At 38.9% G+C, this 25589-nt stretch overlaps 1 protein-coding gene across 3 annotated transcripts in view; it reads left to right on the forward strand.

Moving 5' to 3' along the window:
- The window catches only part of ENTREP1 (endosomal transmembrane epsin interactor 1), a 65357-nt gene that overhangs the window by 22258 nt on the left and 17510 nt on the right, over nt 1-25589 (forward strand). For all 3 annotated transcript variants that reach the window (XR_012424777.1, XM_015437255.4, XM_045373136.3), the window contains 2 exons: nt 20754-20864; nt 24384-24512. Coding sequence is in view for 2 of the 3 variants with exons in the window: in XM_015437255.4 (XP_015292741.2) it covers nt 20754-20864; nt 24384-24512 (240 nt within the window). In the remaining variant the exon portion in view is untranslated. The remainder of the gene's footprint in view (nt 1-20753; nt 20865-24383; nt 24513-25589) is intronic.

The following is a 25589-nucleotide window of genomic DNA, read 5'->3' on the forward strand; positions in this document are numbered from 1 at the left end:
ATTCAATGGATTTTTCACATATTCCCAGATCTATGCAAACTTCACTACTATCAATTATGGAATATCTTCATCACCCTCCAAAAAAATCTGTCATTCCTGATTTCCTTTCAACACTTTCAGCCCCAGGAAACCACTAATGTACTTTTTGTCTTCATAGATTTGCCCATTCTGGATATTTCAAATAACTTGAATCATACAGTATGTGATCCTTTGTAACTGACTTCTTTCAGTTAGCATATTTTTTAGCTTAATATTTTTAAGGTTCATCCATGCTATAGTATCTGTCAGTACTTTTCCCTTTTTTATATTGCTGAATAATATTCCATTATGTGGATATGTCACATTTATTTATTTATTCATCAGTTGATGGACATTTCCACTTTGGCTATTAGGAATAATGCTGGGCCAGGCATGGTGGCTCATGCCTGTAATCTCAGCACTTTGGGAGGCTGAGGTGGGTGGATCACCTGAGGTCAAGAGTTTGAGACTAGCCTGGCCAACATGGTGAAACCCTGTCTTTACTAAAAATACAAAAATTAACAAGGCATGGTGCGGGCACCTGTAATCCCAGCCACTCAGAAGGCTGAGGCAGGGGAATTGCTTGAACCCAGGAGGTGGAGGTTGCAGTGAGCCAAGATTGCACCATGCTACTCCAGCCTGGGTGCCAAAAAAGTGAAACTCCATCTGAAAAAAAAAAAAAGAAAAGGAAAGAAAAAAAAAGGAATAATGCTGCTATGAACATTAATGTACATTTTTTTTTGTGGATATGTTTTCATTTCTCTTGGGTATATGTATAGGGGTGGAATTGCTGACTCATATGGTAACTACATGTTTAACATTTTGAGAAATTTCTAAACTGTTTTCAAAGTGGCTGTCATTTTATATTTCCACCAGCAGTGTTTGAAAGTTCTAGTTTCTCCACAATTTTGCCAACACTTATCGTCTGTTTTTTTTGATTGTGGCCATTTTTTGGAGTGTGACGTGGCATCTCATTGTGATTTTGATTTGATGTTCAGCATCTTTTTATGTGTGTATTGGCCATTTGTACATCATCTTTGGAGAAATGTCTACTCAGAGCCATTGCCCATTTAAAAATTGGTTACTTGTCTTTTTATTATGAGTCCTTATCAGATACAGAGGCTCCCTACTTACAGTGGGGGTTATGTCCAGATAAACTCATCATAAATTGAAAATACTGTAAGTGAAAAATGTATTTAACACACCTAACTTACTGAGCATCATAGCTTAGCCTAGCTTACTTTAAACAAACTCAGAACATGTACATTAGCCAACAGTTGGGCAAAGTCATCTAACACAAAGCCTATTTTATAATAAAGTATTACATATCTCATGTAATTTATTGAATACTGTACTGAATATGAAAAATGGAATAGTTGTATGGATATTTGAAGTACAGTTTCTACTGAATGGGTATGGCTTTCACACTATTTTAAAGGCAAAATATTATGGGGTGAACCATTGTCAAGTTGGGGACTGTCGGATATGATTTGCAAACATTTTCTTTGATTCTCTGGATTGTCTTTTTACTTTCTTGATGATGCCCTTTGAAGCACAAAAGTTTACAATTTTGAAGTTCAGTTCATCTATTTTTAATTTTGTAGCTTACACTGTTGTATTTAAGCAGGGCTTTGTCTAGCCCAAGGTCATGAACGCTTACTCCTATAAATTTTTTCTAAGATTTTTATTATTTAGCTGTTTTGCTTAGGTCTTTCATTTTTTTTGAGTTAATTTTTGCATATGGTGTGAGGCAGGGGTCCAAGTTTATTCTTTTGCATGTGGATACACAGTTGCCCCAGCACCATTTGTTACAAAGACTCTTCTTTCCCCATTGAATTATCTTGACACCTTTGTTGAAAATAAGTTAACCCTAAGTGTGAGGTTTATGTATCCGGCTTCTTGAACATGTTCTTTTTCCTAGTTGTTCCACTTTCCCTTTTGGATGTTTCTTGTTAAGACCACTCACTTCCTGTTCTAGTCTGGACTTAATTGTTTTCTGGCCTGCTGCACAGATGTCATCTGAATATTTCTTTTCATTGTATTCTTAAATTAGATCCATTGTTTCTTAGGTCTCATGCATTCTTTTTCTTTGGGTTCCTTTTTCATTTGCCAGAGAACATTCTCAAATAATAATTTTCAGAAAGAATTGAGAGAAGACAGCTCTCTCAGGGTTTGAACACCTTGATGTGTTTTTGTTTTCACCTCTCACCTGAATAATAGTTAGGCTGGATATAGAATCCTGGGTTCAAAACAATTTTTCTTCCAAAAAATGAAGTCATTGCTTGATGCTTTTGCCATAGATGAGAATCTTGATGCTGATCTGATTGTTGTTCCTTGGTAGAAAACCTTTTTCTTTTTCTATCCGGAAGCTTTTAAGATTTTTTTTTTCCTTGAAAATCAATAAAATTTGATTTTCAAAAAGATAAAATCATGAGTCTCAGGCAAATATAAAATGAACATGACTGATTAACGAGGGAGCACTGGTTCAAAGAGCATTTGAGAAACTAAGCATTTATTGGCAATGTTGGGAGAAGATTGCTGGGATAGACACAAAACTGGTTAATGTACTGCAAAGCCATAAACTGTAACTTCTGAAGTTCCAATTGAACAGAACCTTATTTTCATCTCTACTGAAATAACATCTACAACTTAAACTCTGTTCCTACAGATGTTAAGTAGCCATTTCAATAAGTAGATTACCCAGTAACCTCTTCTGCCTGTTTTCAAGTTTCAGATAATTTTTCGGAGTCTTCTGAAGTTACATGAAGTTATGTCTAGGTGGAGTCTTTTCTCCTTCATCCTTTTGAGTATTTGGTGAGCTTTTGTGATTTGAATATATGTGCCTTTCTTCAAAACTGAGAATTTTTCTTGTTTCTCTGATGATGATGATGATGATGATGATGATGATGATATGATGATTGTGATTATTATCATTATTTTGAGACCGAGTTTCACTCTGGCCCCCAGGCTAGAGTGTAGTGGCATAATCTTGGCTCACTGCAGTCTCTGCCTCCCAGGTTCAAGCGATTCTCCTGCCTCAGCCTTTGGAGTTGCTGGGACTACAGGCATGCACCAACACACTCAGCTAATTTTTGTATTTTTAGTAGAGACGGCGTTTCGCCTTGTTGGCCAGGCTGGTCTCAAACTGCTGACCTCAAGTGATCCATCTGCCTCGGCTGCCCAAGTGCTGGGATTACAAACGCGAGCCACCGTACCCAGCCTCCTTGATTATTTTCTTCCCTCCATTTGCTCTGTTCTTTCCTTCTAGAACATCTAAAAATCAGATGTTGGACCTCTTGGATTGAACCTCTTTGTTTCTTAACTTTTCAGAGTTTCACATTTCTGTTCGTCTTTTAAATGTATTATCTTAATTTTTGCTCCTGCCATTCTATTGAAGTGTTTGACAATTATTTTTTTTAATGTTCAAGAACACTTTTTTGATCTGATTTATTCTTTTTCTTAGCAGCTGTTCTTGTGTTATTTTGCTGTATTTTTTTTTCCTATTTGAAGATACATATTACATATATTTAACATTTTTCTATTCTCTGAGTAATCTGTTTTCTTTTTTGGGGTCAGTGATTCTGGTTGACATCTAGGTCCTTCTTTTTTGTATTGTTAGTTTTTTTTCTTTTTTTGAGACAGAGTCTCGCTCTGTTGCCCAGGCTGGAGTGCAGTGGCACCATCTCGGCTCACTGCAACCTCTCCACCTCCCAGGTTCAAGCAATTCTCCTGCCTCAGCCTCTCAAGTAGCTGGGATTATAGGCATGTGCCACCACACCTGGCTAATTTTTGTATTTTCAGCAGAGACTGAGTTTCTCCATGTTGGCCAGGCTGGTCTCGAACTCCTAACCTCAGGTGATCTACCCTCCCGGCCTCCCAAAGTGCTGGGATTATAAGCGTGAGCCACTGCGTCCAGCCATGTTGTTAGATTTTTGAATGTCTGTTGATCCTTGATCATTCATTCTAGTCATAACTAAAGAGCTAGATTGGTAATATTTACAATAATATTTGCAATCATAACAACAACACATAACTGAGATGCATGTACTAAGCGACTAATCACATGAGGTGTTATTAGTATCCTCATTCTGAGGAAACCAAGACACAGAGAGGTTAAATGATTTGCCTAGGTCATATAGCTAGAAGTGGCAGAGCTGGGCTGCGGTTCCAGCAGGTCTGTCTCTGGAGTCTTTCTTCTAATCACTACCTGGTTCCATAGCAGGCTTGTTTGGGAGGCCAGCTAGCTGTCTGAGAGCTCTGTGCAGCTTAATGGGCCATAGCGATTGATAGGCTTCATTTTAGTGTGTGCTTGAGAGAAGCAAGCCGATGACCCCCAGTATGCCAAAAAGAAGAAGACAAGGCTGGATGTGGTGGCTCATGCTTGTAATCCCAGTACTTTGGAAGGCCAAGGTGGGAGGATCATTTGGGGCCAGGACTTTGAAACCAGCCTGGGCAAAAGAACTAGACCCCCATCTCTACAAAAGCTTAAAAAATTAGCTGGACATAATGACACATGCCTGTAGTCCCAGCTGCTTAGGAGGCTGAGGCAGGAGGATCACTTGAGTCCAGGAAACTGAGGCTGCAGTGAGCCATGATTGCACCACTGCAGTCCAGGCTGGGTGACAGAGTGAGACCGTACCTCTAAGAAAAATAAAAGTAAAAGAAGATAACACCGCACCAGGACCCCTGTACCCCAAGGCAGATTATTTCACTCTCTCAGAGTGAAGTTCACTAGTACTTGCTGGTGGACAAATGCTTGTACTCTCTATTACTTTTGCATCTTTGAAAGTCTCTTCAATATTTTTTCAATGTTTTATTAGGAAAATTCTCAACAGAACAGTTGAGCAAATAGCACAATGAACTCTGATATGCCCTTCACTTGAATTCCAATGCCATTAACATTTTGCCACATTTGCTATGTCTCTATATAAATAGATATTCTATATTCAACTATTCAAAGTTGCAGATTTCGTGGTGATTCACCCCTATATGCTGTAGGAAGCACCTTCTAAAGATAAAACGTTCTCTGCATCACCATAATAACATGATCATGTTATTAAAATCTTTCTTATAATTTTCCTAATAAATTTCCTAATGTCATCTAATACTCAGCCTACGTTTAAATTTCCCCACTTGGTTCAAAATCTTTAAATAACTTTTCTTAATCAAAACCTTTGTAACTGAAGTATGATTTGTGCACATTTCTGTAGGTATAATGTGCAAAAAAGTCCACGATTCTATCAAGGTTTGCTTATGGCATTTTATTAGTCTGTCTCTTTAGTCTTTTGTGTTCTAGAATACTTTTCTTTTTCCTTTTTTTCTTTTTGTAGGAATTAGTGAAGAGATTACTCCAGTTGGCTTATATGTTATTGTTGTTCTTCTTTTTCTTCTTTGATATGAAAATTTCAAATATATTCCAAAGTTGAGAGAAATACAAAAATCCCCATGTACCCATTGCCCAGCTACAGCAATCAACACATGTCCAGGCTTGTCTCATCTGGACCCCTATTTTCCTTCTCTTTTGCCACTGGATTATTTTGAAATAAATTTCAGCCTTGATGACATTTAATCCTTAAATATTTTAGTATATATTTATAACAGATACATAATTTGTCAGACTCATCAAGTATCTAGGCATTGCCTTACATATTTTTTTAATAATTGGTTTGTTTTAATTTGACCCACATTGCACTTAGCTGATATGTCTCTTAAGTTTCTTTTAATCAGTAAGTCCCTCTCTCTCTTGTTTTCTCTGTTGCAACTTTTTTTTTTTTTGAGATGGAGTCTTGCTCTGTCGCTCAGGCTGGAGTGCAGTGGTGCCATCTTGGCTCACTGCAACCTCTGCTTCCTGGGTTCAAGTGATTCTCCTGCCTCAGTCTCCCTGAGTAGCTGGGATTACAGTCTTCCTAAGTAGCATGCCCACCACCATGCCCAGCTAATTTTTGTATTTTTAGTAGAGACAGGGTTTCACTATGTTGACCAGGCTGGTCTTGAACTCAGGTGATCCACCTGCCTTGGCTTCCCAAAGTGCTGGAATTACAGGCATGAGCCACTGCGCCTGGCTCATTGCAACTTATTTGTTAAAGAAACCGAGTCCTTTGTTCCATTGAGTTACATTGCATCCCCATGGTGCTGTTCAACATGTTTCTCTGTCCCCTTTATTTCCAGTAACTGGTAGTTAAATCTAGAGGCTTGGTCTGATTCAGGTTCGGTTCTGGGGTCAGAACACTTCACCAATGGTGGTGTGTATTTCCAACAGGAAGCACCCATTGTTCAGTTGTCTCTCTTTTTGTGATATTGGCAGTCAGTGATGACACTTCCTTAGATCACTTGAGTAACTTGAATCTTTTATGTTAAAAAGTGTCAATAAATAACAGTTGCAAGCAGGAATCTTTAAACCATTGATCCCCACACCATATCCATTAAACCTTCTGTCCTTTGAGATATTAGATTGGTATCCTTGGAAAAGGGGGGCCTTATATAAATTCAAGGAGTGCCATATACTGTGATGAATTATTACAATGTAAATACTCCCATGTAGCCTTGCTTTAAAAAATAATCTGGGATGTTATCAAGGTTCACTTATGGCATTTAATTATGATAATTTAGTTTACTGTAAAATTATAATGGCTCTTGGAAGTGCTAATTGTTTAACTTTGTTTAACTTAAGGTTTCTCAGATTTATCTCACTTCATGCCTCTTTCTCCACAGACTACGTATTAAGCCCTCCCAGAAAAGTAATCAATGGAAAGTTATTTGGGAAACACCTTAAATCATTTGTTCAGTCACTCAGTAAGCATTTTTCGAGCACCTGCTTTATGTCAGGCATTGTATTAAACACATATATAGAAATGGACTCTCAAGCTTGATTGGTTCTTTACTTGTCTGGTGTTAGAATATTTCAAACGTCACGTGGAGAGAAATACCTGACTTAGAAGATTATAATGATCTGATCACTGGGGCATACAATATCTCAAAATAGGCAATATCCCTGTCTCTGAAGAGTCATATAATCTGGCTTTCATTCCACTGCTCAGTCAGGAGTTGAAGAGGGGAGAGACAGGGTGAAGCACTCCAATTATCCATGACTGACTGCATCACGAACCACCCGAAAACCTAATGGTTTCAAGCCACAGCTTATCATTGTCTCTTACGGTTTTGTGGATTGACAGGATTCCTGTTTGGCGTCTCTCATGTGATTGCAGTTAGATGGCAGCTGGGTTGGGAATCATCCGGAGGTTTGACTGCCCCAAACCTCCCTGATGGCTCTTTCACATGACTGGCAGGTGGTACTGGCTGTTGCCTGGGAGCTCAGCTAGATTTGGTGACTAGAGTGTGACCCTGTGACCTCCTCATGGAACATGGTGGCTGGTTTCTGAGACGGAGTGTCTCAAGTGAGTAGTGTTCCAGGAGGCCTACTTTTGTGTGTGTGTGTGCATTTTTTATTATGGTAAAACATACATAACCTCACATAAAACTTACCGTTTTAAACATTTTAAAGTGTACAATTCAGTGGCATTTTAAAGTGTACACTTAGTGGCATTAAGCACATTCACAGTGTTGTGCAATCATCACCACTGTCCATCTCCAGAACTTTTTCATCATCCCAAATAGAAACTACACCCATTAAACAACAATACCCCATTTCCTTCTCCCCCCAAGTCTGTGGCAATCACTATTCTACTTTCTGCCTCTATGACTTTGCCTGTTCTAGGTATTGCATATAAGTAAGTGGACTCATACAATATTTGTCCTTTTGTGTCTGGCTTATTTCACTTAGCAAAATGTTTTCAAGGTTTATCCATGCTGTCGGAGCATGTGTTAGAACTTTATTCCTTTTCATGGCTGAATGAGATTACATGGTAGGTATCGGACCTCACCTCTTGATGTGAGGAACGCCCTATGAGTACAGAGAGGGAAGGACTTGCTGTTGGCCATCTTCGGAGACTGCTGACCCTGGTTTGCAGATTCTTCTTGGGAGCTGTGATCTTTGTGGCTGGGGAGTCATATGACCTGACTCTTGAACCTGCTGAACCTTGAGAAGCTAAGAGCAGCAAAGAAGGGGCCAGAAGGAGGGAAAGAAAGAAAATTAGAGAGGCACAGAGGAAAGGATAAAAGAGGAATGAAGTCAGAGAAGTGGAGTCTCAGGAACCATGGATATGCAACTTTGTTTACAATGAGCTTTCTGCTGCCTTTCTAATCTTCACATCCAAATTGATTTTGGCCACCTTATTCCCAAGGGGCATAGCAGATCGGGTTCCTGACCAGTTCACCTATTGGAACAATAAATCTCATGTGTCACATGATTCACTTACTGTTTCTCTTGTGACTCTTCCCTGGTCTTGGTCATATTCCTAATGAGAACATGTTAATGTAGGGGTGACAGTGATGCCCAACTTGAGTTGAGGAATTGTAGAGCTAGATATGTGCTGAGGGTCCCCTCTTCTCTGCAGAGGCTGATTGCTTGGCTTATAAGAAGTCCCTTTTGAGCTGGGTGTGGTGGCTCACGCCAGCAGCCCCAGTGCTTTGGGAGGCTGAGGTGGAAGGGTCAGCTTGAGGCCTGGAGTGTGAGACCAGCCTGGGCAACAAAGTGAGACCCTGTCTCTACAAACAAACAAAAAACAAAAATCACTTTCCTGAGAAATGAGAGACAATGTGCTAAAAAGAGGGACTGAGGGAGCCGGGAGAGGGCAGAATTTGCTTTTCACAAGAGGCTTGAAAGTGCCCTTGAGACATGTGTGTTTTCACTAGGACTAGGCAACTCTGACTTATAAGAGCTTTAAAGTTGTGTCCCCAAATGATAAATATTTGTGTCTGTCTCATTCTGGTAGGAGAAGCAAGAGGCCTTTCACCCCTGTTGAAAGAGGAATGAGAAAGCAATGGTTATTATTATATCTTAGACACTTTATAAAAAGAAAAAATCAGGGACTTCCGTGATACGAGTAAACCTGGCACTTCAGTGTGCTGGAGAGGAGAGAGAGACAGTCAGTTCTGTTCACAGCAATGGGCCTGTGTTTGGCTTGTTGGCAAGGAGAGCTGGTCTGGGTGATGGTAATGTATCTGCCAAACTTCTGGCAGAAGTTTAAAGGGTGTCAAGGGACTGAAACTGGGAGTAGGTTCTGTGGGGGTCTAAGGATTAAAGGCACATAGGCAAACCAAGTCAGTACATGTGGGAGCTCCTGAAATAGGTTGACAGTGGTGAGAATGTGGGCTTTGTGAGTGGTTGTGATTTATGATGTTTTGTTGGTTGCTGTGGTGCTGGGCTGTCAATCCAAGCATTCGTTTTGCTAGACCAGTTCAGAAAAATTTTAGTTTGGTGCCTTGTCTTTAATTACTTTTTTTCCAGTGCAATTGTGTTGTGTTCAGATGACTTGCTCATGATTCTAGATCTTTATATTGAAATGCTTCCCCAAATTAAATTGAAATGTAAAATGTTAAGAGTTAAATAAGTGGTTACATCAACTGTCATGGGTCCTGTGCCATTTGTCTTATTAACCAGTGACTAATCAGATTTTTTGGTGCTTGGACTCCATGGCACTGAGGACATACATGTTAAATGGCAGATTCACAGCAAGACCACACAATTGTTCTTGTTTTAGTGGGAAAATGGAACTTGAATTCTAAGGAACACGTATTTTGTTCTCCCACCCACCCACCATTCTCACTTCTTCCTTCGACATAATGGAATTGAAGTCCCAACCCTTCCTATCTTCTTTCTTGGGGAAGTGATGAGTTCCCAGCAGAAGCAATGGTGGTAGCCATTTTCATGCTAGCAGTGATAGTCAATCAGGTGTTTGCCTTTCAGGCCTGTCTATATATGTCCTAGAATATTAGTAAGAATGTATGATACCTGTATATAGCACTTATCAGAAAGAATAGATTTTCTTTCATTTGTCCATTGATTGGTTGACTGATTCATTCAGTATTATTTACCACCACTTATGTTTTGGTGTTCTTGTTTCAGATTTTCTACCCCACTGGAGAAAAGCATTTTTTTAAAAATTTATTTTTGAGAGTATCAAAAGGCTGCATGTGAGGGGGATAAAAGGGCACAATGATGAAATGAGGACCAGTAATATTTTCTTGGGGAATTAAAAGACAAAACAGAGTGTGAAAGCGAAGAATTCTAGGGTGGGATTAGCACCTTTTGAAGTAAAAGTTCCTGCTTTCTTAGAAGTTTCTTCTCATGAGGAAATAATTTGGTGAACTGCTCATATTTAAATGAAAACAACACATATACCTGCACAAATTCATTGTTAACATTTAGGAAAAATATGTGTTATTTCTGATAATTTAAAAAGAAGCATCACATTTGATGAACATATTTAATTGTTAAGAAAAATTTTTTAAAAGCATTAATAAAGCCTTTTTTTTCTTTTTTCTTTTTTGAGACGGAGTCTCACTCTGTCACCCAGGTTGGAGTGTGGTGGCGCTATCTTGGCTTACTGTGCAACCTCTGCCTCCCGGATTCAAGCAATTCTCCTGCCTCAGCCTCCTGAGTAGCTGGGATTATAGGCGTGTACCACCATGCCTGGCTAATTTTTGCATTTTTAGTAGAGGCAGGGTTTCACCATGTTGGCCAGGCTGGTCTCGAACTCCTGACCTCAAGTGATCCGCCCGCCTCAGCCTCCCAAAGTGCTGGGATTACAGATGTGAGTCACTGCACCCAGCCAGAGCCTTTCTTGATTAGAATACTGCATGTGATGCCAGACAGATGTGATAGAGGCCAAACCCAGCTGGGAAGTTGCTTTATACCAACATCCACCTATGAGCATACTAAGAAGTGGAGATGAGATGGTGATATGGGTTAGGCTTTTTGTCCCCACCCAAATTTCATCTTGAATTGTAATCCCCATAATCCCTACATGTCAAGGGAGCGACCAGGTGGAGGTAATTGAATCTTGGTGGCATTTTCCCTCATCCTGTTCTTATGAGATCTGATGGTTTTATAAGGAGCTGTTCCCCATTCACTTGGCACATCTCCTTCCTGCTACCTTGTGAAGAAGGTGCCTTGCTTCCCCTTCACCTTCTGCCATGACTGTATGTCTCTCCAGCCACGCTGAACTGTGAGTCAATTAAACCTCTTTCTTTTATACATTACCTGGTCTTGGGCAGTTCTTTCTAGCAGCATGAAAATGGACTAACACAAATGGCAAAGGTCAGGGACAGGTGTGAGGACTGAGAGTGGGACAATGAGGACAGTTACAGGCTAGATGGGGAGGACAACTGCACGAAGGGAGAAGTGCTAAGCTGGAGTGATGGGCAGGAAGACAGAGAGATGGCCATAGTTCCCGATCTATTAAAAGTTTGTGAATTGACAAGTGCATTTGTTGAGGAGAGATGTATTGAACGTATTATACGTGTTGGGCACTGCTGTGGGCAGCTTTATAGACATGTTCTTATTTTGCTTTTATTTTTTTTGGTTGTTCCTTTCAACAGCCATTTGAGGTATTACTCATTTTTTATAAGTAAATAAGTGAGACCCAGTGAGTTTCAGTAATTTGCTCAAGATTATTCATCCAGTAAGCCAATGGGCTGGAAATTAAACACACATTTATCTCACTCTGAGTTCACGTTTTTTATTCCATTTTATGCTTTAAATTTAGTTTTTCCATTTATCAAGGTTATGTATGCACATAGTTTAAAGGGTCAAATAATGCTGTAAGTCTGAAGAAGAAATCCTCAGTTCTTTATCCCATTTTCCAAACACAATCACTTCAACCAATTTCCAAAGGCAATCAGTCACTGAGGCATTGTAGACAATTAGGAAATCTTTCTCTTTTACATTTCACCTCTCTGCCCCAATACATACTTTTATAGTCCTTTTCTCAATAAAGTTCTATCATGATTTTGGTCAGAGCTATTTTCAATGCTTATTTTATTTTGACTATCCCCTTTCCTCTCCAGTAAAATATTTTATTTTTCTTCAAGTTAACAAAGGTGCTCCTTCTTCATTTGCTTCATTTTTCTGTGTATTATTGATTCAAATGTCAACCATCCTCTTATTGTTTAAGTTGCTTTTCGTATATTCAAGCACATCTGTTGGATATTCTATCACTTTCATCCTTCCTGGAGCCTTTTGACTTGCTCTATCTGGACTAGCCAGTCCAGTAGGCTCTGCATATGTTACTATCATCTTTGTCATCCTTCCACCATTATCCTGGGCGTTCCCTTAACCTCTCTTGAGTTGGATCCCTGTTTCCTAGATTCCATAGCTTCTTTTTTTTCCTAACTCCCCACAAATTTTGGTGGAGCATCCTGTAGTAAATTTCTGAGAAAAGGGTATGTTAAAAACACATTTTAAAAATCTTATATGTAAATTGCAAAAAAAAAAATAGTGAAAATATTTTTATCCTATTCAAACTTGATCAACATTTTTAGCTAAGTATAGAATTCCAAAATTGGAATTCTCTCTGAAAATTTTGAAGGCATGGCTCCATAGAATTTTGGCTCTCCAGCGAAAAAATCTTTCAACCTTAAACTGTGGTTGAGATTTTTCTTCTGGGTCCAAAGGTGTGGTCAGAAAAAGGAATCAGGAGTTCTAAGTGACTTTTTAAAAAAAGGGATAATTTATATATGGGACCAGACACAAATCTTAAATGTATAGATTGCTGGATTTTTATACATGTATACACCTGTGTAATCATTATCCAGATCAAGATACAGAACTTTTCCAGCAATCTATAAAGTTTCCTTATGCCTCTTCTCAGTTGATTGCTCTCTCTCCCTGCAGGAGTAACCACTGTTCTGATTTTTTTCTACCATAGGTTATTTTTATGTGTTCTAGAACTTTTTTTTATATGGCATCATACAGCACATGCCCTTTTGTGTCTGGCTTCTTTCAGTCAATATAAGGTTGCTGAGATTCATCCATGTTTTATATGCATCAGTTGTCTGTTTCTTTTTATTGTTGAGCTTCATTCCACTTATGAATGTAGTATAATTTGTTCATCCATTCTTCTGTTATTGACATTTTGGTTCTTTCCAGTTTTGGGCCATTAGGAGCATGTGCTATGAACATTCTTGTCTATGTTTTTTTGTGAACATATGCAAAGGTCATAGAATGGTATAAATTTAACTTTGTTAGAAACTGCTGATCATTTTCCATTGTGGTTGTACCATTTTCTAATTGTTTTTTAAATAGACTCTTGTCAGTTCTATTTTGAGGCTCACTTTCATTCCAAAGAGTATCTGGTGCCACCATTTCTGAACATCTGGGGATTCTGAAGAGTAAATCCTGTTGAGTTTTGGCTTTCTACATTGCTTTTGTGGGATTCACTTTTCTCAGGACCACTGAGTCAATTCATTCTTGTCCACCAACTTTCTACCTTCTAAAATTTTGTTGCTGTTCTCATGTTCTCTCTGTCCTTAAGGATTTCTGCATTAAAAATATTTTCTTTTCCTGTCATTTTGGTGAGTTTTCAGGAACTAGTAGAGCTAAATCCTTACGCTCAATTCACCATTTAAAACCTATTGACTTTTAAACTATTCTGTCTTCCCACAGTTACTGGAACTATTTATTTAAACTTGCACAGTAAGTTTAAGTCGCATCTAGAGATTGGAGCAGTGGCGAAGCAAGGAGCAAAGTAAAAGTCCTTAGGCAGTAGGGAAAGGTCAGCCTATTTAAAGAATGAAATCTTGTATCAAACAATACCAAGCTGTGATAGGCATAATTATTTAATGGTACAGTGTGACAGGGATTATGAAGAAATCTTAGCAGGAAGGGATAGGCAAATTGAAGGTGATGTTGCTTCTTGATAGCCTCAGGTTCCCCAAACATTCTTTCATTGGGTCAGTTAATTGAGACCTGGAATGAACTGGGGGCACAATTACCAGAGATCAGAGCTGAGGTGAATTCAAAATACTGAACTGAAAAACATAATTTGTTTTGCATAAAGGCACCTGGTATAAGTATCATAAAATAGTCATGATTCAAATGAATAACAAAAAATAAGAAAAGCATAGAAGACTTAACTCATTGTGATGGTTAATACTGAGTGTCAACTTGATTGGATTGAAGGATGCAAAGTATTGATCCTGGGTGTGTCTGTGAGGGTGTTACCAAAGGAGATTAACATTTGAGTCGGTGGGCTGGGGAAGGCAGACCCACCTTTAATCTGGGTGGGCACCATCTAATCTCTGACAGTGAATAGAAAGGAGGCAGAAAAATGTGAAAAGGCTAGACTGGCCTAGCCTCCCAGCCCACATCTTTCTCCTGTGCTGGATGCTTCCTGCCCTTGAACATTGAACTCCAAGTTCTTCAGCTTTGGGGATCAGACTGGCTTCCTTGCTCTTAGCTTGTAGACAGCCTATTGTGGGACCTTGTGATTGTGTGATTTAATATTATTTAATAAACCCCCCTTTATATATTGATCTGTCCTATTAGTTCTGCACATCTAGAGAACCCTGACCGATACGCCCATGTCGCCAGTCCCTGTGAGAGCATTAGCTCTTTGGATCTTGGATTTTGCAATGTATCCTTAAATGGTTGGATTTTGCATCTTACTCTTAAAGACTACAGGGCAATGTGGGGCAAGCCCTCTAATTTTTGGCTCCCACCATCTCTCACGGTCTAAAATACAAGTTCTAGAAAGACAGTTCTCTGTCAACTTTGTGTTTTTCTGTTTCTCGAGAGTAAACCTCAATGATGCATTGGCTTTGGTAGAATTCAGGAGCAGTAATCCATAGTGTTCACTTCACTGGGCAAGTGATGATTAATTTGAAATGATAACAATAGGAATGGGGCTTCATGAGCAGGAAGAACATTAGGTTAAATATTAATATAAGGAACAATTTTATAGAGAAGTTGGATCAGTCAAGCTCCCAGCAGGAAACAGATGGCACAATACAATTACAATTGACAAGTGGTTAATAAAGGGACGACTCACAGAGGTATGTTCAGGGTATGGGGAATGATGAAATTAGAAAAAGATGAACTTTTCTAAGCCTGCAGGGAAGAGTGGGGGTGGCGGCAAGAATCTGGGAGTCAGAGTCATGTACAGAGGACCCCTGAGAGCCTGTGTGGCTTTCCTTTAAGGGACACAGCCAGCCTGAGGCTGCAGAGAAGGAACCAGGAGAATAACTTCCCCAGCCTCACTCTCTTCCCTCCCTGTGGTCTTCTTTCCATCAGGGGTCCCTGTTGGTTGAGCTTCACTGGAGACCAGAGGGCAGAGGAGCCCCACTGAGCCAGTCTGCATAGCTCAGCCTTTCCCATGGGTAGAGTAAAGGGAGGGTAAGTGTGGAGAGAGGCTGTGGCAGGGCAAACAGGGAGATGCCCCACTTGCAGATGTCAGTGGTCCAGTGTAGAGCGAGTTCCTAAAGGAGGCTGCAGACATTATTCTTTTTGGACAAGTTCTGGAAATAATATAACTGCAGATTTATCTTACAATTTGAATGTCCCTTCCAGCTTCCATAAATTCAGGTGTCACAAGCAAAAGAATGAAATTCTGGTACCAAACCTAATGAAATGTGTTTTGTGAAATTCACTTTGTAATAACAAGCTGCTCCTGCAAAGAGGAAATTCCCATTAATAATAAAGCTGTGTACATTGTATTTTGCAGTTTATAAAGGACTTCCATATAAATAAGCTAACATGACTCTCCTAATAATCTTGTGAGGTAGGTGGGAAGATAGACCCACTTAATGGATGAGAAAAATCTCACAAAATTGGCCTAAGATATCACAGCAAACAAGTGGGAAAGCCTGAGTTTGAGCCAGGTCTTCAGATGTCAAATTCACATTTTAACCAGGTTAAAGCTAGAGGGGTCCATTCTGAAGGTCCCTGTAAACCCTGAGTTCTTTAGGACTCCAATATTTTGTATCCTGGAAGATGATCCAACTTCTGAAAGAGCTATGTCTGATTTATGCCACAGTTGTCTGTGCTAGGGTAATTCAGGTGACCATTTGGCTAAGTTTGACCAGAGTTTTAATAACATAATAGTAAAGTCATATGCAGGAATAAAGTTGAACAACAGTGCATGGCGATTTTGTGCAGAGTCTATGTGTACAAGTGAAACCCCAGGTCTTCCTTCTGGGCTTTGCAGGAGAGGCATTCTAACGATTTGACTTTGACTTGTACTTGGCAGCCCCTCCAGTATAGGAGGGAAATGAAGCCTACCAGGCAGTGACTCCCTGGAGCCTTCTCTCAGCTTGTTTGCCAGTCAGACATTTTAGAAGTAGCCACATGCATTGTATGATCTCACAGTCCTGCCTTGACTGCTGGATTTAGGATTTTCTTTTAAAAAATAAGGTAAGTATGATTTATCTACAGTCCTATTCCAGATTGCAAGTGTTCAGTTAGCTAAATTTTGACAATTTGAATACTGCATGTAACTACCACCCAAAACAAGAGGTGGAACATTTTTATCACCCCAGAACATTCTTTCATGTGTTTCCAGTCAGTCTTCTCCCTCCCTGCCCTCCTCCCAAGTAGGCAATTGCTCTTCTAATTTCTATCACTATAGGTTATTTTGTCTATTCCTTAACTTTAAGTCAGTGAAATCATACAGTATCTGGCTAATTTCACTCAATGCAGTTTTAAAACATTGATACATAATATATGGACATATGGGTTAAACGTGCTATTTTGTTACATGGATAGCAACAAAATAATGATCATATAATGATCAAATCAGGGTATTTAGGATATCCCTCACCTTGAGTGTTTATCATTTCTATGTATTGGGGGACATTTCAAGACTTCTAGCTATTTTGAAATATACAATATATTTTTGTTAACTATAGTCACCCTACTCTGCTTTCAAACATTAGAACGTATTCCTTCTATCTAATTGTATGTTTGTATCCATTAACCAACCTCTCTTCCTTGATCCTATCCCCCACACCCCACATGCACCCATCTCAGTCTCTGGTGACTATAATTCTACTCTCTATCTCCGTGAGATTAACTGTTTAAGCGCCCACATGTGAATGAGAACATGCAATATTTATCTTTCTGTGCCTGACTTATTTCCCTTAACATAAGGGCCTCCAGTTCCATTCAGGTTGCTGCGAATGACTGGATTTCATTCTTTTTTACGACCAGTTAAACTTTTCAATATGTATATATACCATATATTACCATATATTCTTGATTCATTCATCTGCTGATGGGCACTTAGGTGGCTTCCATAGCTTAGCTATTGTGAATAGTACTGCAATAAACATACACACACACACATATATGTGTATATATATGTGTGTATATATATATTTGTAGCTATTGTAAATGGGATTGCCTTCTTTATTTCTTTCTCAGCTCATTTGTTATTGGTGTATATAAATGCTACTGATTTTCTAAATGTTGATTTTGTATCCTGAAACTTTACTGAATTTATTTATCAGATTTAAGAGTCTTTTGGGGGAGTCTTTAGATTTTTCTAGCTATAAGATTATGTCATCTGCAAAGAGGAACAATTTGACTTCCTCTGCACTAATTTGGATGCCTTTTATTTCTTTCTCTTTCTTGATTGCTCTGGGTAGGACTTCTAGTACTGTGTTGAATAGAAGTAGTAAAAGTGGGCATCCTTTTCTTGTTCCAGTTCTTAGAGGAAAGGCTTTCAGCTTTTCCTCATTCAATGTGGTGTTAGCTGTGGGTTTTTCATTTATGGTCTTTATTATGTTGAGGTATGTTTCTTCTATGCCTAGTCTGTTGAAGGGATGTTAAATTTGAGGATCATGTGCTTTCTGTCCTTCATTCTCATGATGTGATGTATCACATTTATTGTTTGGGTATGTTGAACTATCCTTGCATGAATGGGATAAATTCCATTTGATCATGATGTATATCTTTTTGATGTGCTGTTGGATTCAGTTTGCTAGCATTTTATTGAGGATTTTTGTGTCTATGTTCATCAGGGACATTGGATATTTTCTTTTTTTTGTTGTGTCCTTGTCTGGTGTTGGTATTAGGATAATGCTAGCTTTGTAAATGTGTTAGGGAGAATTCCCTCTCCTTCAATTTTTTGGAATAGCTTGAGGAGAATCGGTGTTAGTTCTTCTTTATAAGTTTGGTAGAATTTGGCAGTGGCTTCATAAATTATTTGCAATTCTTCTGCATGGGAGATTTATATTTAATTTTTAAGAAACTGACAAACAATTTTCTTTTTTTTTCTTTTATTATACTTTAAGTTCTGGGATACATGTGCAGAACATGCAGGTTTGTTACATAGGTATACACGTGCCATGGTGGTTTACTGCACCCATCAACCCTCATCTACGTTAGGTATTTCTCCTAATGCTCTCCCTTTCCTAGCCTCCCCAGCCCTGGCAGGCCCTGGTGTGTGAAGTTGCCCTCCCTGTGTCCATGTGTTCTCATTGTTCAACTCCCACTTGTGAGTGAGAACATGTGGTGTTTGGTTTTCTATTCCTGTGTTAGTTTGCTGAGAATGATGGTTTCCAGCTTCGTCCATGTCCCTGCAAAGGACATGAACTCATCCTTTTTTATGGCTGCATAGTATTCCATGATGTGTATGTGCCAAATTTTCTTTATCCAGTCTGTCATTGATAGGCATTTGGGTTGGTTCCAAGTCTTTGGTATTGTGAATAGTGCTGCAATAAACATATGTGTGCGTGTGTCTTGATAGTAGAATGATTTATAATCCTTTGGGTATATACTTAGTAATGGGATTGCTGGGTCAAATGGAATTTCTGGTTCTAGATCCTTGAGGAATCACCACACTGTCTTCCACAATGGCTGAACTAATTTACACTTCCACCAACAGTGTAAAAGCGTTCCTATTTCTCCACATCCTCTCCAGCATTTATTGTTTCTTGACTTTTTAATGATCGCCATTCTAACTGGCATGAGATGGTATCTCATTGTGGTTTTGATTTGCATTTCTCTAATGACCAGTGATGATGAACTTTTTTTTCATATGACAAACAATTTTCTAAAGTGGTTGTGCCATCTTATACTTGCACAAGCAGTGTCTGAGAGTCCAAGTGTTCCTCATTCTCACCAGCACTTGGTTTTGTCAGTCTTTTACATTTTAACCATTCTAGTTGGTGTGAAATGGTATCTCATTTGGTTTTTACTTTGCACTTGTGACAACTAATTATGTTGAACACCTTTTCATGTGCTTTTTGGCTAGTCTTATATTTTGTGTGTGTCTGTATGAAATGTCTATTTAAATCTTTTGCCCCAATTTTTAATTGGGTTGCTTGTCTCTTTATTATTGATTTGAGGAGTTACTTGTATATTCTGGACACAAGTTGTTGTTGAATGTATGCATGAAAATATTTTCTACCGGTCTGTAGCTTGCCTACTATTGATTTTCCTAACTGTGTCCTTCAGTGGGCTGGCTTTAAGATTTTAGTGAAGAGATTTTGGGTTTGGTGTTAGGAGTAATAGGCCCTCACCCATTTTATAGCTGATGATGTTAATTTTTATTGGCATGCTGATGGGCATTATAACCACACTTTCTTTTCAAGGCATTGTACATTGTCTTAAAAGAAAACTTCCAAAGGAAAACTCAAGACTTTTCCATAGGAACAGTGACTGTGTTATTGGGTATGAAGATTCTAGATATATTAGATCTCTCTGAGTAGCAACTGCTAGTGTGTAATAGAAGCCCATGTGGGAAGATCAAGCCCTGTCCTTTGCCAATTATATATTCTCCTTTTCCAAGAAACTGTGGCATAATCATAAATGATACAGTGCAGGAGGGGACATATTCTATATGCTGCTCAAGTTAAGTCCAGTAGACACCGAGGAATCCAGCCTGGGAAACAGTAACAACAGCAGCTTCCATTAGTATTTTCCCCAAAATCTGATGGCAGGCTGTATCCCAATTAACAATAAAAGGAAAGAAGCCAAACTTCTCTTGGAGAGAAGAAGGAATTCCCCCTAGGTAAAGTGGCATCATGTGATATTAAACACTGACTCAAAATGGGTCTTGGGAAATGCTTTCAAGCTTGACTTGGAATAACAATAGTTAAAGAACAAGGTTTCTTGTTCATATGTGAACTCATTTACCAGCCAACTCTGACATATCAGCTACCTGAATTGACGCTTGGTTCTAACACTGATAATTATTTCCTCTAATCTTTTGTATTTGCAGTAAGATTTAATTTTCTTAATAATCATGGCTCTCAAGTTGAAAAGCCTGCATAATCTCTAACTTGTACTAAGTAAATACTGGCTTCTCAGTTGACTACTATCAATTTTTTAATTATTCGGAGTAATATTTGTAATAATTAACTTTAGAGAAAAGCACATGGAAAATCTTTGTGTACGTATTCTTTAGTACCTAAAGTGTTCAGAACTGAAAAAAGGACCCATCTTTATGTCCATTTGCATACTGTGATTTCTGGATAGTAAAGGCTCTGAGCTCCTTGATGTACCTGGGTTTCACTTATATTCCAGAGTTCTCCATTTGTTTATTTGCTGCTGATCCCACAAAACTAAAAGAAAAAAAATAAGAGTGGCTCAAGAAGGAAATAGCTAGGGCTTAATGTAATGTGTGGATGAAAGATAAGGGAGTAAGAATTATTTTCAAAGAGGAAAAAATAAGGACTTGAGGTTAGTGAGAAGACTTAAGAGTCAATGGCATCCCTCAGCACAATTTTAACAACTCTAAAATGTGAAAAAAAGTTTGTCACATTAAAAACACGGTTCTGATCTTTTTTAAAAAAATTTCATCTTGGAAGAGAATATGAGGTTTTAAAATTAGATAAAACTTTGTCTGAATTTAGCTGTTATCTTTTACTAACTGTCCATTCTCTTGCCATTTCAGGTAAACCTCTTTGTGCTGCTGTCTGTGGTTTGCGTCCTCTTAAATCTAGCTGGATTTATCCTAGGCTGCCAAGGGGCCCAGTTTGTGTCCAGCGTCCCCAGGTGTGATCTGGTAAGCAGTCCTAAAACATCACCGGGCATCTAGGCAGACCCTGGCTTGTCAGGGGTTCCTGGCGAGACTTGCAACATTCAGCACCAGGCAACTGTCCTGGAGTGAAACCTGAAATGGGTAAAAGGAAGTGGGAAAACAAAACAAAGAGCTGCCTGCTGATTATTTCACCCAAGTTGTCGATTACTTTTTCCAAAGCAGGGACCAGCCAGCAAAACCCCGGAACCATAGTGATATAATGCATCATTAGTTAGTGAATAGATGGATCAGGTGTCCACAAGCAATCAGTCTCTGACTGTCCTCATCTAAAGAGAAAAAAAAATGGATATTTGGGTATTGCCAGAATACAGGTCACCAGTCTTTTATCTGAAACCTTTGGAGGCCAGGTGTGTGTCAGCATTTAGAGTTTTTCCAATTTTAGAAGATTAAATATTGTGCATATACTGTTTATTATATAGCATGCCAGTGGAGTCTGGGACAGCAGGCTGTTATCATGATTTCTGGTTTTCAGAGCTTTTTGGATTTCAGCATTGTGAGTAAGAGGTTGTGGACTTGTACCATCTCTGAACTTAAAAGAAAAAAATTTTATTGTAAAATACACATAGCATGAAATTTACCATCTTAACCATTTTTAAGTTTACAGTTCAGTAGAGGTAAGTATATTCACATTATTATACAACCAATCTCTAGAACTCTTTTCATTTTGCAAAACTGAAAGTCTATGCATATTAAACAACAACAGCTCCCCATCCTCCAGCCCCTGGTAACCACCACTTCACATTCCCTTTCTATGAATTTGAGTACCCTAGGTACCTCATACAAGTAGGATAATATGCTGTTTGTCTTTCTGTGACTGGATTATTTCACTTAGCATCATCTCCTCAAGGTTCATCATGTTGCAGCATGTGTTAGAATTCCCTTCCTTTTTAAGACTATGTAATATTCCATTGTATGTACATGATACCTTTTGTTTATCCATTAATCTGTGATGGATATTTAAGTTGGCCCCTACTCTTGGTTATTGTGAATAACATTGCAATAAACATGGGCATGCAAATATATCTCTGAGATCCTGGTTTTAATTCTTTGGGATATGTAACCAGAAGTGATCATTTGGTAATTCTATTTGAAATTTTTTGAGGAAGCTTTGTATCGGTTTTCATAGCAATGGCACCATTTAATATTTCCACCAACAGTGCACACAGGTTCCAATTTCCACACATCTTCAGTGACAGTTGTTATTTTCTGCTTTTTTTTTTTTTTAAGTGGCCATTCTAATGAGTATAAGGTGATACCTCATTTGGTTTCGATTTGCATTTTCCTTATTATTAGTGATGTTGATAGTCTCTTCATATGCCTGCTGGCTATTTGTATGTCTTCATTAAAGGAAGAACGTCTATACAAGTCTTTTGCCCATTTTAAAATTGAGTTATTTGTTTTTTTGTTATTGAGTTGTAGAAGTTCTTTATATATTCTGTATATCAGAATATGGTTTGCACTAAGTCTATTTTTAATAAATTTTTTTTCTACCACAAAACCAACTCTGTGATTATTTCTGATGATATAATTATAAAAGTTTGGGCAAGCCATGAAAGTATAAGGCAGAACTTAAATATCATTTGAATTCCCACTATCCCTGGATAACAGTTTGGCCATGTGTTAAGCATCTCTTTATGCATAAAAATGCACATAGTCAACAGGATCATGTTATAAGTGTTGTTTTCCTGTTATACTCCAAACAGTATTTCTATCACCTTAAAAAGTTCTTTAGTTTCTCTTTTCAGGCAGTCTCTACTCTCTCATAGGCAACCACTGTTCCTATTTCTTTCACCATAGGTTAGTTTTGCCTGTCCTTGAACTTCATATAGATGGAGTCACATGGTTTGAACATTTTTGTGTCTGACTTATTTTGCTCAGTAATGTTCTTGAACTTCATCCATATTTTTATATTGTATCTGTTGTTTGTTCCTTTTTTTCAGGACACTATTTCATTTTATAAAAATACCAGAATTGTTTTTTTTTTTTTTTTTTTGTTCTCCTGTTGATGGACATTTAGATTGTTTCCAGTTTGGGGGTATTATGAACAAAGCTGCTGTGAGCATTGTTGTTTTGGGGAGGCACTTTTCATTTCTCTTGAGTGAATACCTAGGCATGGAGTTGCTGGATCATGTGGTGCTAAAGAATTTTCCAAAGTGGTTGGGGACGTAGTTTTAATTTAAAATGGATAGTCAGTTCCTTCATTAAAGGGCTTAAACTCCCCAGTGACTGGTGAGTTTCTACTAGTGGCTCTCCACATCTCCACCAGCAAAGAGAGTTTCTCTCTCTTTAAAGTTTTGCCAGTCTGATGAGGCCAAAGGGAGAGCTTGCTGTCACTTTAATTTGTAGTTCCCTGAGTGCTAAAGATGGCATCATCGGTTTTTAAAACGCTCTCCAGAAAATTCAAATGTGCTGGTAGGGTTAAGAATGCTACTGTTGAAAGGCGACGGGGGGAAGACAAGGATCTGACCTCTTCAGGCAATAGCATCAAGAATGCAGGGTGGATGTTCATTATTTAGGATCAGCGAGACTTCTACAGATTTGTTTGTGGATAGGCTAAAGTGACTGATGAGAAGCAAGAGTAAGTTTTTAGAAATATTTGGGCAGAGATGGGATTAAGAATGGAGGTGAAGGTATTAGATTCTGCAAGGATCAGGAATAGGGGAGCAGGAACGCACAATGCACAGTTGCCTGGAATCGTTTTGTACAGAGTCTGAGGGCTTCTTTGTATCCAGTGGGAAAATTAGTTGGTATTCATGATCATTTGTATAATGAGTAAACTTTCAAATAGGTTTGTTTAAAGGGATTAAATTTCACCCATCTGGAAAATTTTGCCATCCAGACTGGCTCACTGCAGAGGTTCTAGGTAGCTGAAGTTTCTGAAGAGCTGGACATCTATGTTATATGGATAAAGCACTCACATGGGTGCAGCCCGCATAGGCCTGGTTTCCCACTTAACTAAACGCTTTGTATCAAGAATGGTCTTGGTTGGGAAGGGAGTACTTTGTAAGATGATGCCTAGCATTGTCTGAGAGAGAGAGAGAGCTTTCAGGTTAAGATCTTGAGGCTTGCACCAAGTCCAAAAAATGAAAATCAGAGTGCATCGTGTTGGAAAAAGAAAGTGAGTTTGGTTCTTTTTGGGGAAGAGTGGGACTCGTGTACATGAGCAGAATGGAGGCTGATACTTCGTCTCATTTAGCTGCTTATTTGTTAGCACTAAACGGGATTAGTGTAAAAACAGGAAGTTCTCAGCTGGAGACTTTAAAGGAGAAAGGAGGAATATTAAAATTCCCTTTGTTTTGGGAAAGCCACTGAAGTGTAGGTTTTGGTTGTTACCATGCCATACCCTAGCCCATCCTGACCGAGAGAGGCATTGCCTGACACAGAACCCTGCCATAACCTCATGCTACAGGATTGGTGCTCCATGGTGGAGCCGGGGTGGTTTTCTTAATAATTAAAGTATTTTTCTACCTTTCCTCCATTAAGGTGGACTTAGGTGAAGGCAAGATTTGCTTCTGTTGTGAAGAATTTCAACCAGCCAAGTGCACAGACAAAGAAAACGCCTTGAAACTCTTTCCAGTTCAGCCCTGTAGTGCTGTTCACCTTCTACTTAAGGTACCTCGAACAGATTCCCAACCCCACAGTAAATACACCACGGAGCCCCCAAAGAAGGCAAAATTACTTGAAATATTCCTGTTCTGTTACCTGCTTCAAATAGTTAAGCTGCTGAAAGCACATGTGAGTGACCCCAGAGACAGAATTGAATGCAGAAGGAACCACAGATCATTGTGTGTGTTAAATTATGTATGGACAGCCTTCTTTGTGCTGAAGAACTGTAAGATAGTAAAAAATGGAAAGGAGCCTGACTATATATATGTATATGTATACACATACACACACACATATGCATACGTACGTATGTATACATACACACATATATATGGTGTAGCTGTTAGCAAAACCTTTAAGTTGCACACTCATGTGTCATTGTTCTGATGCTCATTTGTTTGCTTATGTGGGTCATATGCACCACTGAGTACTACAAGTCTGCAACACATAGACTAAGGAGAGAGATTGGCCAGAAAATATGGGGGAATTGAAGCACCTTAGCTCTTGTTTCATAGGCAACAACTATAATAAGCAAAAGAGATTAAACAAACAGATGATCCCAGTTGAAGAGAAGTACAAAATTAGCCTTCATCAGGGAGTTGCATAAAATTTGTGCCCTGACTTAAGGAACATTAGCTCAGTGAGTGACAACATCGGCTGGTGAACCCTGAGGCATGGCTTTTAGAGAATCCACTTCCACCAGTTTTCTTTAGATATTTGTTTCGGGTTTCATTTTGGTGGGTAGGAAGAGTCTCCAAGCAAAGAGAGAACTGTTCCAAGCTACCAGCTCTGGGTTGTGTGGGATGTAGAAATGGCCTGCTTTCCATGGCTTCTGCATTTTTGGTAGCTGAGTCACCCCCAAACTTTCGGAGCCAGGACTTAGCTTGGGGAAAGCCCCACTAAAGGAGCCAGGACTGTACCAACAGAAGTGTTTGGAATGGCTTTTGCTATTTTGAGATGTGTGTTTAGTGGAGAGAAGTCCTATTTCCACTCTGGCTGGGCCGGCCCCTGCAGCGTCCTCGTCATGTGCATGGGGCCGCACAGCCAATTGCTCTTGAAATAGAATCAGTGGCCACAAATGAA

Source organism: Macaca fascicularis, chromosome 15, assembly GCF_037993035.2.
Source record: "Macaca fascicularis isolate 582-1 chromosome 15, T2T-MFA8v1.1".
In the NCBI taxonomy this organism is placed as follows: domain Eukaryota; kingdom Metazoa; phylum Chordata; class Mammalia; order Primates; family Cercopithecidae; genus Macaca; species Macaca fascicularis.